We start from the raw sequence: 15,331 nt of genomic DNA, 5'->3' as shown, positions 1-15,331 counted from the left end.
CAGTGTGCTCATGCACAGAGCTGCCAGAAGACAAGAACAACTCAGAAAGCAGGGTCGACTCGGGAGTAAAGCCACACCTTGGAGGTGATTGGCCCCTCCCATAGGAAACAAAAGAGGGGGGAACGGGGAGTGGGCTTTTAATTGATTGGACAGGCCTTGCTGACTGTGAATGAAAGGAATTCACAGTTGTGTAAATAAAAGAGGTTTTGCCGGGACCAAGACAAAAAAGCTTCCTGCTTTTTTAAGGGAGCCTAGATCAGAACAACCTCCAAGGTCCCTTCCCAACTCTGTTATTCTGTTGTTAAAAGTACTGTGATAATTGGTTTTTGTTTTAGAAGCATCCGGGAAGTGCTTTATCGGGACTCAGGTGTAGGAAAAGAGCAGGCAGAGCTGGGAGGGTGGAGTTAAGCAGGTTATTAGTTTAGAGTCCTTACATTCCCACAAGCAACTCCCAAGTCCAACCCCTCTTGAATTCCGTGGATCCTTTTGCCAATCTAGTGTTGAATTTTAGTTGGCCAGATTCTTATGTGTAGCTCTTGACTAAATCATCTATGCTGCAATCTTATATATGGTTCTGATTCTTTGTGCCTCACATCCAGGGTGTTGGATACAATTCTTCTTACCTTTCCCTTCTCCTACCCCTCTGTCCCATAATTCCCCAAATATTTTGGTGGGAGATTCCCCCTCCTCCTTTTAATTATAATTTCCATGTTGCTTCCCCAGGATTGCTGTCTCTGTAATCTCAGGGGAGGAGCCCTTCAAAGAACTACAGATGGAAGGTAAATCGGCTATAAAGTGTTGTCTTTCTTTTAGCAAATAGCCCTTAGACTTATATACCCCTTTACAGCCCTCTCTGAGTGGTTTACAAATGCCAGCCTTTCTCCCCCAACAATCTGGGTCCTCATTTTTATCGACCTCGGAAGGAGGGAAGGCTGAGTCCACCTTGAGCCGGTTAGGATCGAACTGCTGGTAGTGGGCAGAGTCAGCCTGCAATGCTGCATTCTAATCACAGTGCCATCTTGGCTCAAGAGAAAGAGAGAGAAAGAGAGATTGTAGATAGACAGAAGGAAGAAAGAGAGAGAAAGAAAGAAAGGAAAGAAAGAAAGAAAGAAAGAAAGAAAGAAAGAAAGAAAGAAAGAAAGAAAGAAAGAAAGAAAGAAAGAAAGATGATAGCAATAGCACAAACTTACATACCGCTTCACAGTGCTTTACAGCCTTGTCTAAGCGGTTTACAGAGTCAGCCTATGGTCCCCAACAATCTAGGTCCTCAGCGTGTGACGCAGCGATAGAGATTCCTGTCACACTTCTACCGCTCTCTTCTTGATAACCTGATCTATTTTGGATGACTCTTTATATCCAGGGGAAAATAAATACTTCAATTTCTTTTCTCCGTCTTGGACGTTTCGTAGGTGGGTGCATGTCATCTGCGCCATCGCTGTCCCCGAAGCCCGTTTTGTCAACATCCTCGAGCGCCACCCTGTAGATATAACTGCCATCCTCGAGCAACGGTGGAAACTGGTAAGAGGCCCCCCGAGTCCATTCTCGAACAAAGGCGGGAAACTGGGAACTCCTTTGGGAAGGGAAACAGAGCTTGACAGGTTAGTAGCGGTGGCCGGAAGTCGTAGAAGAGAATGTGGGTAGCTCAGGGTTGAAGTGTGGCCTCCCTGGTGCTCTTGGAGACGTTTCATTACCCAACTAGGGAACATCATCAGCGCTAGAAGGAGAGAGGTTTGTAGAATGGTGGTGGTGAAGGGAGGAGGAGGACTGTGGTTCCTTGGTGCTCTCTGAACTTGGTTCTTCTCTTGCAGACATTTCAGTACCCAACTAGGTAACATCATCAGTACTGAAAGGAAGGGGGAGAAGGAGGAAGAGGACAACGTCTGTGGGGTCCCTGGTGCTCTCTGAGCTTGGTTCTTTTCTTGCAGATGTTTTATTACCTAGCTAGGTAACATCATCAGAGCTAGAAGCAGAAATGGTATTCAGCCAGTTCGCATCGGTCCGAGTGAACTGGTAGCGGCAATTTGGCCTGGGTTGCCGAACAGGTAGTGACTTCTGGCTGGCCACGCCCCCCCACACACACACACCTGGTCACCCAGTTGTGAGAGAGGAAGCGGGGAGATTAAGGGCCGGGGCCTCTGAAGGAGGGGAAATGGGACTGGGGAAGGGAGAGCGGGCGGCATGCAAGATTAGGCCAGTCCTTTTATTTTATTTATTTTTTTATTTATTTGATTTGATTTGTATACCGCCCTTCTCCAGCAGGACTCAGGGCGGTGAACAGCCGAGATAAAACAGAGCATACAAAATTTAAAAAACAATTTAAAAGGTAATTAAATAATTTCGGCCCACAATTTAAAACAACCCAATTAAAACCAATTTCAAATTAAAATTAAAATCCTTGACAGATTAAGCCAGACCTGGGCAGAAAATAGGTAGATAGGTAGAAATTCATTTTTTTTCCCCTACTAGGTTCTGTGGGCGTGGCTTGGCCGGGGGGGGGGTTGATTGACCAAGTGGGCGAGGGCATGAGTGACATCCAGTTGGACACGCCCACTCCATCACATGACACCACCAAGCCACGCCCACAGAACCGGTAGGGAAAAAAATTGAACACCACTACTGGCTAGAAGGAGAGGGGTTTGCGGAGTGGTGGTGGTGATGGAGGAGGAGGAGGAAAAGGACTGGGCAGCCCTCCATGCCCTCTGAGCTTGCTTCTCTTCTTGTAGACGTCTCATTACCCAACTAAGCAACATCATCAGTGCTAGAAGGGAGCGAGGCTTGCTCTCTCTGTTTATGTCCAAGGGGCTTGCCCAGGCATGTTGGTGGGAGCGTTGTTTTCTTCCAGGCGGTTCCCTGATCAGCCTGCCGTTTACTATACGGTGGTTTATCTGAATTGGTAGTTTCTTGGCTGGAAGATTAGAGACCTTCTCTTATGCCTTTGGAGAGCTTCCCCCTGGTGCAAGGGGGGGTTTGGGGGCTCTGTTGGCGGAGGGGAAGCGCATTTATGACTCAGGCTGGAGCCACACTGATACACAAGCGATAAATTGCTCTGAGCCGGCTCCTTTATGGATAACCTGACATTTCCAGCCCGCAGTCCTCTTCATTACCCAGGCTTGTAACAGCAAATTAAAAAAAAAAAAAACCTCCCCTCTTCTTTTTTTTTTACACGGGGCTGCCTTGTCCTGCTTAATGGGCCTCCCGAGTCCTCCTGAGTCCCCATTAAACCCACGAAGTCCTCAGGCAAACAGCTTTGCCGCTTGCGCCCCCCTCGGTGTCTCTGCATTGCCGCTTCGTGGGTCGGCAGGGTCCGTAGAGGCAAGCGTGCATTGAGGCCGGGGCAAGGATTGTCGTCTTAGCGGGCCAACGGCACTCCGGAGCTGGGGGGCGCAGAGATGCTGTGAAGCCATGGCTCCTCGTTGGGGCGTTGGCTGGTTTGAGAGCCAGAGGTCCACCCGGAGAGAAGGAAGCTGGCGGTCCGAGTTTGCCTGGCCATTCCTTGGGGAGGGGGAAGGGAGGGGACCCCAGCAGTTGGCTGGTAGAACACGAGAGACCTCTTTTTTTTTTTTTTTTTTTTTTTTTGAAAAAAAGGAAAAAAAATATTTTTCGTTTGGCTTGCCCTGTCAATTGTTTTATTTATTTATTTATTTATTTATCTATCTATCTATCTATCTATCTATCTATCTATCTATCTATCTATCATCTATCTATCTATCTATCTATCTATCTATCTATCTATCTATCTATCTATCTATCCAATTTATATGCCACCCTTCTCCATAGACTCAGGGCAGCTTACAATGCACTATAGCAGTGATGGCTAACATTTTTGCCATCACGTGCCAAAAGCCGGGCGAGTGGGGGGGGGGTGTCGCGGGTGCGTGTGCCCACATCCATAATTCAATGCGCCCCGCCCTCCCGCACATGTACATATGACCCCCCCCCATACTTCCCCTTCCTAGGAGCCTGGGGAGGGCAAAAACAGCCTTCCCCATCCCGCCGGAGGCCTTCCTGAGGCCAGAAACAGCCAGTATCCCGACTTCCAGTGGGACCGGAAGGCCTGAAAATCAATTGGCTGGTGCACACATGTGCGCTGGAGCTGAGCTAGGGCAACACTCGCGTGTCCACCAATATGGCTCCGCGTGCCACCTGTGGCACCCGTGCCATAGGTTCGCCATCACGGCACGATAGCAATAGCCTGCATACTTTTTTTGTATATACCTGCTTATTAGGGCTTCCCCCCCCCCAAAGCGGTGTTGTTCTATACAAAGTCAGCTTATTGCCCCCACAATCCGGGTCCTCAATTTACCTACCTCGAAAGGATGGAAGGCTGAGTCAACCTTGAGCCTGGTGAGATTTGAACTCGCACTAATTGCAGGCAGCTGGCAGCTAAGTGCTAGCACTTAACAGCACTTTAGTCCGCTGCACCACCGAGGCTCTTTTTGTTGGTGGAAGTGGGCTTGGTGTTTTCTTGATAAGGCTGTTAGGCCACCGGAATAGAAACAGAGAGTCAGCCCCGCTCCCTTCTAGCCCTGCTGATGTTACCTATCTGGGTCATGAAATGTCTGTAGAAAAAAACAACAAGCTGAGAGAGCACCAAGGACCCCACAGTCGTCCTCTTCCTCCTCCTCCTCCTCCTCCCCACAAACCCCCACTCCCTTCTAGCCAGTGGTGGGATTCAACTGGTTTGCACCACTTTGGCAGAATCGGTCGTTAAACGACTGGCTCGCCCCGCCCCTTCCAGAAGTCCCCACGCGCCCCATTTTGGCTCCCAGGTAAGTGTAGGGAGGCCTACTAGGCCCAAAATGGGGCGTGGGGGTGCGGCACCCCCCCATGGCTCGTTTTTGCTCCGGGGGGGGTGCAGGAGGCCGGGTGCTGCCTGTCACACCCCCTGGCCACGCCCACCATGGCCACGCCCACCCAGCCGGTCATTAGGGCAGAGAACCAGTTGTTAAATTATTTTAATCCCACCACTGCTTCTAGCACTGATGTTGTTACCTAGTTGGGTCATGAAACATCCGCAAGAAAACCACCAAACTCAGAGAGCATCAAGGATTCTGAAATCCTCCTCCCCCCCCTCCACAAACCCCTTTCCCTTCTAGCACTGATGTAGTTACCTAGTTGGGTCATGAAACATCTGCAAGAAAACAAACCAAGCTCAGAGAGCACCAAGGACCCCTCAATCCTCCTCCTCCACTCCACAAAACTCACTCCCTTCTAACACTGATGGTGTTACCTAGTTGGGCAATTAAATGTCTGCAAGAAAAGAACCAAGCTCAGAGACAGGGTGGATTTTATTTAAATCGAGTTTTAAATCATGATTTAAATCACTAGGAAAAAGACTTGATTTAAATCAACTTCATTTAAATCATAATTTCTAAAGAGCAACTGTCATCTCTGCTACTCCTTTGACCCGCTGTTGACTCACCGATAGTCCCAGGGTTGCAGAACATACAGCCTCCTGCTACATAACTAAGCTCCATTTCATGCTGAATAAACTCAATTATTTATGTATCTTAAATAGAAAACTATCTTACGATAGATTTTTACCCCAAAAGTTTTTTATTAAAATAAATTCAATAAAAATCAAAAAATCTGATTTAAATCAAAAAATCCGATTTAAATAAAAAAAATCTGATTTAAATCAAAAAAATCCGATTTTTTTGATTTTTTTAAAAAAATCATTGATTTTTATCCACCCTGCTCAGAGAGCACCAAGGACCCCTCAATCCTCCTCCTCCACTCCACAAAACTCACTCCCTTCTAACACTGATGGTATTACCTAGTTGGGCAATTAAATGTCTGCAAGAAAAGAACCAGGCTCAGAGAGCACCAAGGACCCCGACAATTCAATCCTCAGCTGCACATTTTCTCTTCTCTTGGCACTTGCTTTGTCTTTCCGTTTCTGTGCTCTGCTCTAGGAACCTTGAGCTCCCATTGAGAAACCCCAAAGATACCTTCTGGTCCTCCTGGTCTTCTGCAGTTCCTTTAGTTTCCTTCTTGTCCTTGTGTCGCCATCCCCTCATTTTAAGCGTTGAGCAGAAGGTCAGCTAGAAAGCCGTGTCAAAGGAGGAAGCGTAATTGGGGAGGGGAGAGGGAGCTGCAGGCTGAAATCAGGATGCTCCCATTTCGGAGCGAAGGGGGAGGAGAATTCAGGTAAGTGGGCTGCGAATTCCGAAGTGGAGGAAATAGACCAGCTTTGAATGAGTCTCTTGGCGGGAGGGTGGAATAGACAAACATCCTGCAGCAGACAAACTGTGGTGCAATGACCTGATTAGAGAATGAAACACAAAACAGGCCTCTGCTCGGTTCTTCTTGACTGAAGAACGACGGGTTCCTCCGTCAAGAAGAGCAACAAAAATGATTAGAATAGAATAGAATCACAGAGTTGGAAGGGACCTTGGAGGTCTTCTACTCCAACCCCCTGCTTAGGCAGGAAACCCTACACCAGATTAGGGGCCTAGAAGCTAAAACATACAAAGAACGATTGTAGGAACTGGCTACATCTAGTCTAGTGAAAAGGAGAACTAGGGGAGACACGATAGCAGTGTTTATTGATTGATTGATTGATTGATTGATTGATTGATTGATTGATTCGATTTATATGCCGCCCTTCTCCGGAGACTCAGGGCAGCTTACAATGCGTTAAGCAATAGCCTTCATAGTTTTTGTATATACCTGCTTAGTAGGGCTTTTGGCTCCCCCCAAGCGGTGTTCTTTTTTATACAAAGTCATCTTATTGCCCCCACAATCCGGGTCCTCATTTTACCTACCTCGGAAGGATGGAAGGCTGAGTCAACCTTGAGCCTGGTGAGATTTGAACTCGCACTAATTGCAGGCAGCTGGCAGCTATGTGCTACTTTAACAGCACTTTAGTCCGCTGCACCACCAAGGCTCTTATTCCAATATCTCAGGGGCTGCCACAAAGAAGAGGGAGTCAAACTATTCTCCAAAGCCCCTGAGGGCAGGACAAGAAGCAATGGGTGGAAACTCATCAAAGGAGAGAAGCAACCTGGAACGAAGGAGAGATTTCCTGATAGCTAGAACAATTAATCAGTGGAACGACCTACCTCCAAAGGTTGTGGGTGCCCCATCACTGGAGGCTTTGAAGAAGAGACTGGGCAGTCATTTATCAGAAATAGTACAGGTAGTCCTCAACTTACGACCACAAGGGAGCCCAGAATGTAGGTTGCTAAGCAAGAGATTTGTTAAGTGTTAAGTTTTGCCCCATTTTATGACTCTTCTTGCCACATTTGTTCAGTGAATCGCTGCCGTTGTTAAATTAGTAACACGGTTGTGAAGTGAATCTGGCTTCCCCGTTGACTTTGCTTGTGAGAAGGTTGCCGGGACACTGGAACCGTCACAAATTTGGACCAGATGTCAACTTGCAGGCAGCTGGTCATTTGTATTCTTTTTTTTTTAGAGAGCCGTTGAGGCCACTTGGAGTTTTATCTGTGTCCTCGGGGTCACCTGAGTGGTGCAAATAGGCGTGGAGCCTTCTTGGCTGTAGGGCCGCAGGGCAGAAAACATCCTCACTTCCCAATTTTTGGCAAAGCAATGCCTATAACATTCTTGATTCGCTCAACGACTGCAGTGATTTGCTCAATGACTGCCGTAGAAAACATCGTAAAATCGGGCCAATCCCTGGACTGACCCCTGATGAGCAGGGTCCATTTTACGGTCATAAGTCGAGGACTACCTGTAATCAGTGGTGAAATGTAAAATTTGTTACTACTGGTTCTGTGGGCGTGGCTTGGTGGGGGGAGGTAATATGACTGAGTGGGCGTGGCCAACTTTTTTTTTATTTTTTTTAGTTTTAAAACCATTTTTCCGACAACCTCTTTGGCTGAAGAGGTTGTAAAAAAAATGCTTTTAAAGCCTCTGACAATCCCAACTGATTTGCCTGATTTTTTTTTTTAAGCCTCTGATGATCCCAGCTGAGCCGCGCGATCATCAGAGGCTTTTTTTTTAACTTTTAAAAGCATTTTTTTAAGCCAAAGAGTTTGTAGAAAAAATGCATTTAAAAGTAAAAAAAAAAAGCCTCTGATGATTGCGCAGCTCAGCTGGGCATTGTTGTGACCCCGCCCTCTGAGCCTATCTCATTGGAGGAAGAAAGCTCCGAACATGAGAAAGAGGAGTCAGCCAGGCCTCCCTCTCCAGGCCCCTCCCCTCTGGCACTGTCTCAGGTGCCGGCCGAGGGAGAGGAGATTAGCCAGGAGCCAGGTGTCTCGGATGAGAGCAAAGGAGAGCCGTCATTCCTGGATGCACGCCAACGAAGGCGTGATAAACGGTTGCAGCAGCTAAGGAGGCGTGCTAGGGATTAGAACTGAGTCACTGGACCACACCCCAGAGACTATATAAGAGAGGGTGGTGGCTGGTAAAACCCCGTGACGAACAAAAACAAACTCTGGCTAGTCACTTGAACAACCTCTGAAGCTGCCAAAGGGATATTGTTTTGCTGGACTATTTGCAATGCGTATGTAATTTTATGTTATCTGTTGCAGTAAAAGCTCTTGGCAGACGGTGATTATATTGCGGCCAAGTTTGAGATAATGACCTGTGTGCGTGCCAAGTACTTTCTTAACCCTTGGCTGGCTGTGTTTGTGTTTGTGTGTGTGTGTGTGGACGGGGACAGATCAGGCATGTGGGGGGGGCAGGGATGTTTGCTACCGGTTCTCCGAACCACCCGCTGCCATCGCTACCGGATCGGGTGATCCGGTCCGAATCGGGAGCATTTCACCCCTGCCTGTAATGAGATCGACAGTCACCTAACCCTTTTTCACGCATCCTGTTACCAAACTGAGACTGGCGTCTCCTGGGCCTCCCTATTTCTCCGGCTTAACTTGTCCACCTGGACTCTTCCCCGCATTCAGTCTCCTCCTCTTCCTCTCGGCCCACCGCTGCAGCTTGTTCAGACCTTTTAAAATCTCCCCTCTTCCCTCCCCCCTTAAAGTCTTGGCTCCCTCTCAGCTCCAAAATGGAGTCATCCGTGGAGTTGAGACGTCTCACTTTGTCACCGCCTAATTCCCCGGCCTTGCTCTGGTGCACCGCCTCATTTAGAAAGTGTATTGTTTGTGCGGCTCCTGATGGGCCTTTTGCAGAGCTTGTCTGTAAATTATGGCATAGCATCTCAGAATAATTAGTTGTCATCCCCTCTGTTGCGCGTGTGAGTTGTAGCACTCATCCAGAAGCTCCTCTTACTCGGAGCTGCAGCGAAGAGGGCTGTTGGATTTCCTTACCGCGTACAGTGTAGAAATTTCCAGCGGGTTTTTTTTTTTTTTTTTTTTTTTTTAATTTGATTTATATGCCGCCCTTCTCCAGAGACTCAGGGCGGCTTACAACGCGTTAAGCAATAGCCTTCATACTTTTGTATATTTTATACAAAGTCAGCGTATTGCCCCCACAAACTGGGTCCTCATTTCACCTACCTTAGAAAGGATGGAAGGCTGAGTCAACCTTGAGCCTTGGAGAGATTCGAACCAGCAGTAAATTGCAGGCAGCTGTGTTAATAACAGGGTGCATTAGACCACCGTACTATCAAGGCTCTTGATACTATCAAGGCTCAACTATCAAGGTTGCCACCCGTTCGCTGTCCACGTATGCACCGTAAGTGCCAGATGCGTGCTGTGCGCACGTACATATGCATTGCATGCCAAATGCACACTACACTAAAGGCACATGCACAGTCATGCCAAATGCACGCTGCATGCATGTGCAGTGCACACCAAATGTACACTTCGCACGGAAAAAGGAGCCGTTTGAAAGTAAGTAGAACGGCGAGGGGGGGGAAACAGTTGTGCCGCACGAATATAAATCGCACGCCACAGCTGATTGTTGGAAATATCGGTGCGCCTGAACTGGTAGCTTTTATTACCTCCGGTTCACCCGAACTGGCATAGAACCGGTAGCATTTCACCCCTGTGCGTACATTGCTGTCTTCTTTGTACATTTCAAGGGGTTTTTTTTATTGTATTTCCGCTGCAATGCAGATAGTCCTTGACTTATGACCAAAATTGAGCCCAACATTTCTGCTGCTAAGAGAGAAAGAGAGAGTTGCTAAGAGAGTTTCGCCCCCGTGTTACGACCTTCCTTGCCCCAGTCGTTAATTTATTTATTTATTTATTTATTGGTTCGATTTATATGCCACCCTTCTCCGGAGACTCAGGGCGGCTTACAATGCGTTAAGCAATAGCCTTCATACTTTTGTATATACCTGCTTAGTAGGGCTTTTTTGGGCCCCCCCTAAGCAGTGTTCTTTTTTATACAAAGTCATCTTATTGCCCCCACAATCCGGGTCCTCATTTTACCTACCTCGGAAGGATGGAAGGCTGAGTCAACCTTGAGCCTGGTGAGATTCGAACTCGCAGTAATTGCAGGCAGCTGGCAACTAAGTGCTACTTTAACAGCACTTTAGTCTGCTGCGCCACCAAGGCTCCTTTTAACCGAATCACTGCAGTTGTTAAGCTAGCCATTAAGTGAATCTGGCTCCCCCGTTGTAGGAAAGTCGCAAAATGGGATCACATGACCCTGGAACACTGCAACCGTCATAAATATGAGTCATTTGCCAAGCACCTGAATGTTGATCGCGTGACCACGGGATTGCTGCAACGGTCATAAATGTGAAAAACAGTCATAAGTCCCTTTTTTCACTGCCGTTGTAACTCTGCTCATTAAATGAACTCTTGTAAGTCGAGGACTACCTGTATTCTGATTCGGAGTTTGGGGGTGACTTTGAGATTCGAAACGGAGCGGTTAGCGGACATGAGAATTTGCTGCGTTGATTAACAGGGCAGAGTAGGAATACTTGTAGTTAGACTTCAGGATTGAATGTAAGACTGGCTTGGTTGACATGATTTGGAGCAGCAGTTGATTAAAAAGGAAAAAAAAAATAGCTCAGCTATAAAGGATACACTGTGAAGGACGAAGCACCAACAGTTTATTCTTTATTGGTGCCAACAAAGTCTTATTATTAAAAGGTCTGTACTTGAATCCTGCTGTAATCAAGGCAAGAAAATAACAGAGTTGGGAGGGACCTTGGAGGTCTTCCAGTCTAACCCCTGCCCAGGCAGGAAAACCTTACAGCACTTCAGACAAATGATTTTCCAATCTCTTCTTAAAAACCTCCAGTGTTGGAGCATCAGGTTCGCCTGATCCGCCAGTAGCGTCCCTTTCTAGATCGGGACTCCCTATGCACAGTCACTCATGCCCTCGTCACCTCCCGCCTGGACTATTGCAATGCTCTCTACATGGGGCTCCCCTTGAGGAGCACTCGGAGGCTCCAACTGGCGCAGAGTGCGGCCGCGCGGGTGGTTATGGGAGCGACGTGGCGTTCCCATATAACACCTCTCCTGCGTGAGCTGCACTGGCTCCCGGTGGTCTTCCGGGTGCGCTTCAAGGTTTTGGTTATCACCTTTAGAGTGCTCCATGGCTTAGGACCTGGTTATCTACGGGACTGCCTGCTACCACCAATAGCCTCCCACCGGCCAGTACGCTCCCATAGAGAGGGGCTCCTCCGGGTGCCGTCGGCCAAACAATGTCAACTGGCGGCCCCCAGGGGGAGAGCCTTCTCTGTGGGGGCACCTACGATCTGGAACGAGCTCCCCCCGGAGATACGGAGGATCCCGGATCTGCACACCTTCCGTCATGCGCTTAAGACTTTCTTATTTCATCAAGCTGGCCTGACCTAAGTCTTTCCCCTTTTAAATGTAAATTTTAATTTGTTTTTAAATTATTGGGTATTTTAAATTTGTCTCAGCCAAATTATTTGATTCATTTTTATTCTATTTTAAATTTTTGTATTTATGTGTTTAATTCTGTGGCTGTTCACCGCCCTGAGTCCTTCGGGAGTAGGGCGGTATATAAATCCAATAAACTAAACTAAACTAAACTAAACTAAACATTTACAACTTCTGGTGGCAAGTCGTTCCACTGGTTAATTGTTCTAACTGTCAGGAAATTTCTCCTCACTTCTAGGTTGCTTCTCTCCTTGATTGTTTCTTCCATCTGTTGCATCTTGTCCTGCAAATTCTGGCATGATTTGAGATACCCAATAACAATCTCTGAAAGGGCAGTTTAAGCAGCCTTTGTGTGTCCAGAGCTGATTTCCCAGATCGAAAACCAGAGTGAAAGAAAAGCCAAAATGAGAATGGAGTAGATGACAGAGGTTGAGACATTGGAAAAAGTGCATAGAAGAGCAATTAAGATAATCAAAGGCCTAAAACGTATCAAGAATATTTTTAGGAATTGAATATGGCCAGTCTAGAGAAAAGAAGAATTAGGGTTGACATGACAGCAGTATTCCAGTATTTGAGGGGTGCCCCAAAGAGAAGAGGGGTCAACCTATTCTCTAAAGCACCTGAAGGCAGGACAAGAAACAACAGATGGAAACTAAACAAGGAGAGAAGCAACCTGGAATTGAGGAGAACTTCCTAACAGTGAGGACAATTAACCAGTGGAACAGCTTGCCACCAGAAGTTGTAGGTGCTTCATTACTGGAGGCTTTTAAGAAGAGACTGGACAGCACTTGTCTGAAATGGTATAGAGCAGTGATGGCTAACCTTTTTGCCATCGCATGCCAGGAGGGGGTAGGGTGGGGGAGGTTCGCGCGTGCAGGTGCCCACAGCCATAATTCTATGTGCCCTGCCTCTCTAGGAGTCTCTGGAGGCTGGGGACAGCAAAGAATGTCACTTCCTGTCCAACTAGAAGTTGGGAAACAGGCCGTTTCAGGCCTCCAGAGGGCCTCCGAGAGGGTGGGGAAGGCTGTTTTCGCCCTCCCCAGACGCATAGAGAGAATCTGGAGCCAGGTGAGAAAGAAAAACAGGCCTTCCCTTCCCCCCCCCCCGGCCCTCCGGAGGCAGGAAACATCCTGTTTCCCTACTTCTGGTGGGCCCAGAAGGCCTGAAAATCAGCTGGCCAGCGCATGCATGCACACCAGAGCTGAGCTGGCATGCCCACTGATATGGCTACGCATGCCATAGGTTCGCCATCACGGGTATAGTCTCCTGCTTGAGCAGGGGGCTGGACTAGAAGACCTCCAAGGTCCCTTCCAGCTCTGATTCTATTCTACTCTACTCTACCCTACCCTACCCTACCCTACCCTACCCTACCCTACCCTACCCCACCCCACCCCACCCCACTCCACTCCACTCCACTCCACTCCACTCTATACAATGGTCACGAATGATCCAATTTGCCTCTGATTAGAGCAGTGTTTCTGATGCTTTTGGCAACTTTAAGCTGTGCAGACTTCGACTCCTGCCTGGGGAATTCGGGGAATTGAAGTCCACCCAGCTTAAAGTTGCCAAAAGCATCAGAAACATTGGATTACACACTCTTGTGTAAATAAGTTGTATGAACCTCAGGGGTCTATGGGACACATGAGATAAGGTGAGAGCAGGACGCTTCCCAAATATTAGTCTATCTCAGCCTTCCTTCTAAAACTCTCCCAGCCCAGTGAAATACACGGTGAGAGAAACGCATTCTGGGCTGGGATTTTACTTCCAGTCAATATCCAGGAGTCCAGTTGGGGTCACTGTCAATTTTTCATGGTGGGAAAAAAATCAAAACTTACCCCGAGGCCTCTGGACTGGATAGGTTGGGAGAGAGAGAAAAAAGTTTCAGGGTAAAAATGTCCTTGAATCTCCCAGGTTTTATCTGTTAGAAGGTCATAGTTATAGTCTGGCCAAATTCTGTCTACGGGTAGTCCTCGACTTACAACAGTTCATTTAGTGACCGCTCAAAGTTACAACAGCACTGAAGAAAGAGATTTATGACCATTTTTCTCACCTTAACCATTGCAGCGTCCTCCTGGCCACATGATAAAAAATTCAGATGCTTGGCAACAGATTCATATTTATGACGGTTGCAATGTCCCAGGGTCACATTATCCCCTTTTGCGACCTTCTGACAAGCAAAGTGAATGGGGAAGCCAAATTCATTTAACAGCAGTGATACTAACTTAACAATTGCAGTGATTCACTTAACAACTGTGGCAAACAAGGTTGTAAAATGGGACAAAATTCACTCAGCAAATGTCTCACTTAGCAACATAAATTTGGAGCGCAATTGTGGTCGTAAGTCAAGGACTACCTGCATTAGCTGTAAAGCAAGAGTGAAGTCGATCTCACTGTGTAGGCTCTGGGGTTTGTTCCTGAGACCTTCAATCCTTGTGGGGAGAAAAGTTGTGGGCAAGTTTTAAGGACGTAAAAGATTTTAATTTTGGAATCAGCAGCCAAAGGGTGTTTTAGAGCATTGATTTTGAAAAAGACATAAAACAGATGAGGGGGTCAGATAGAGTCGAAATAAGACTTTGAAATTAATTACAGGAGTCCTTCCCCATGGGTTGCTTTGGATTTTATTTTTAAAAATATATAAGAATTTAAAATTAATTATAAAAAAATCTTCCCGTGGGAAAACGTTGTTGATTAGAGCAAAAACATGATAAGGGGAGATTCTGAAGGTTAGACTCTAGAGGGAACCAGAAAAAAACTGAAGATTATAATTAACGGAGAAGAGACCCATTAATACAGAATGCAACAAAATATTCTTAAGGGGGGAAGACTTTAAGAATATTTGAGGACCATATATGGAGAGGCTTCTCTGAAATATTCCCTTAGTATAAAAATGAGACTTAAAGATGTTATAGGAGCGAAAGAGACCTCAGCAGATTGAGGTTGATTTGAACGTGGATGTAAGTATAACAGGCTGCAAGAATGATATGGAACAAATGATATCCTGAATTTACAAACCAAACCATTTGACATCTTAATAATTAAAAGGAGCATTCAGGTAACAAATCAGAATAGACCTGTCTGTTTTGGATTCACAAATGAGACCTGTTAAACAGTTTTGGAGGAGATTTTGAGAAGAGAAAATGAAACCAAATGCTGGGGCATTATTTAAAAGAATTAAAAAACCAAGATCGTTAAAAGCAAAAGAATATAAAGTTGGATTATTTGATCGAGGCTAAAATATGTTCTTGTTTCTGATCACGCTTAATGGACCACTGCTGACTAGGACTGAGTGACAGGCTTTGAAGATTGGTTTATAGAGAAGAGCTGAAATATGGGAAGAAGGGAAGTTTTTAGTAAAAGAAGAAGCAGACATACTGCGAACTCCGGAACTTTAAGATTTAAAAAAAAAAAATTAAAAAATTAAAATCTTAAAGTTCCGGAGTTCGCAGTATGTATGCTTCTTCTTTTACTAATACACCTGGAACTCGTATTTTTAGAATAGTTTGTAAGATAGATAGATAGATAGATAGATAGATAGATAGATAGATAGATAGATAGATAGATAGATAGATAGATAGATAGATAGATGATAGATAGATAGATAG

At 46.3% G+C, this 15,331-nt stretch overlaps 1 protein-coding gene across 1 annotated transcript in view; it reads left to right on the top strand.

The window, feature by feature from the left end:
- The window catches only part of KDM4B (lysine demethylase 4B), a 256,770-nt gene that overhangs the window by 232,387 nt on the left and 9,052 nt on the right, over positions 1 to 15,331 (top strand). The window contains exons 17-18 of the mRNA XM_070944548.1: positions 724 to 779; positions 1,410 to 1,518. Coding sequence (XP_070800649.1) covers positions 724 to 779; positions 1,410 to 1,518 — 165 coding nt within the window. The remainder of the gene's footprint in view (positions 1 to 723; positions 780 to 1,409; positions 1,519 to 15,331) is intronic.

Source organism: Pituophis catenifer, unplaced genomic scaffold, assembly GCF_029215685.1.
Source record: "Pituophis catenifer annectens isolate HBS135680 unplaced genomic scaffold, rPitCat1.0.hap2 SCAF_1, whole genome shotgun sequence".
Taxonomy (NCBI): Eukaryota; Metazoa; Chordata; class Lepidosauria; order Squamata; family Colubridae; genus Pituophis; species Pituophis catenifer.
This window is presented reverse-complemented; position numbering and strand designations above follow the sequence as displayed.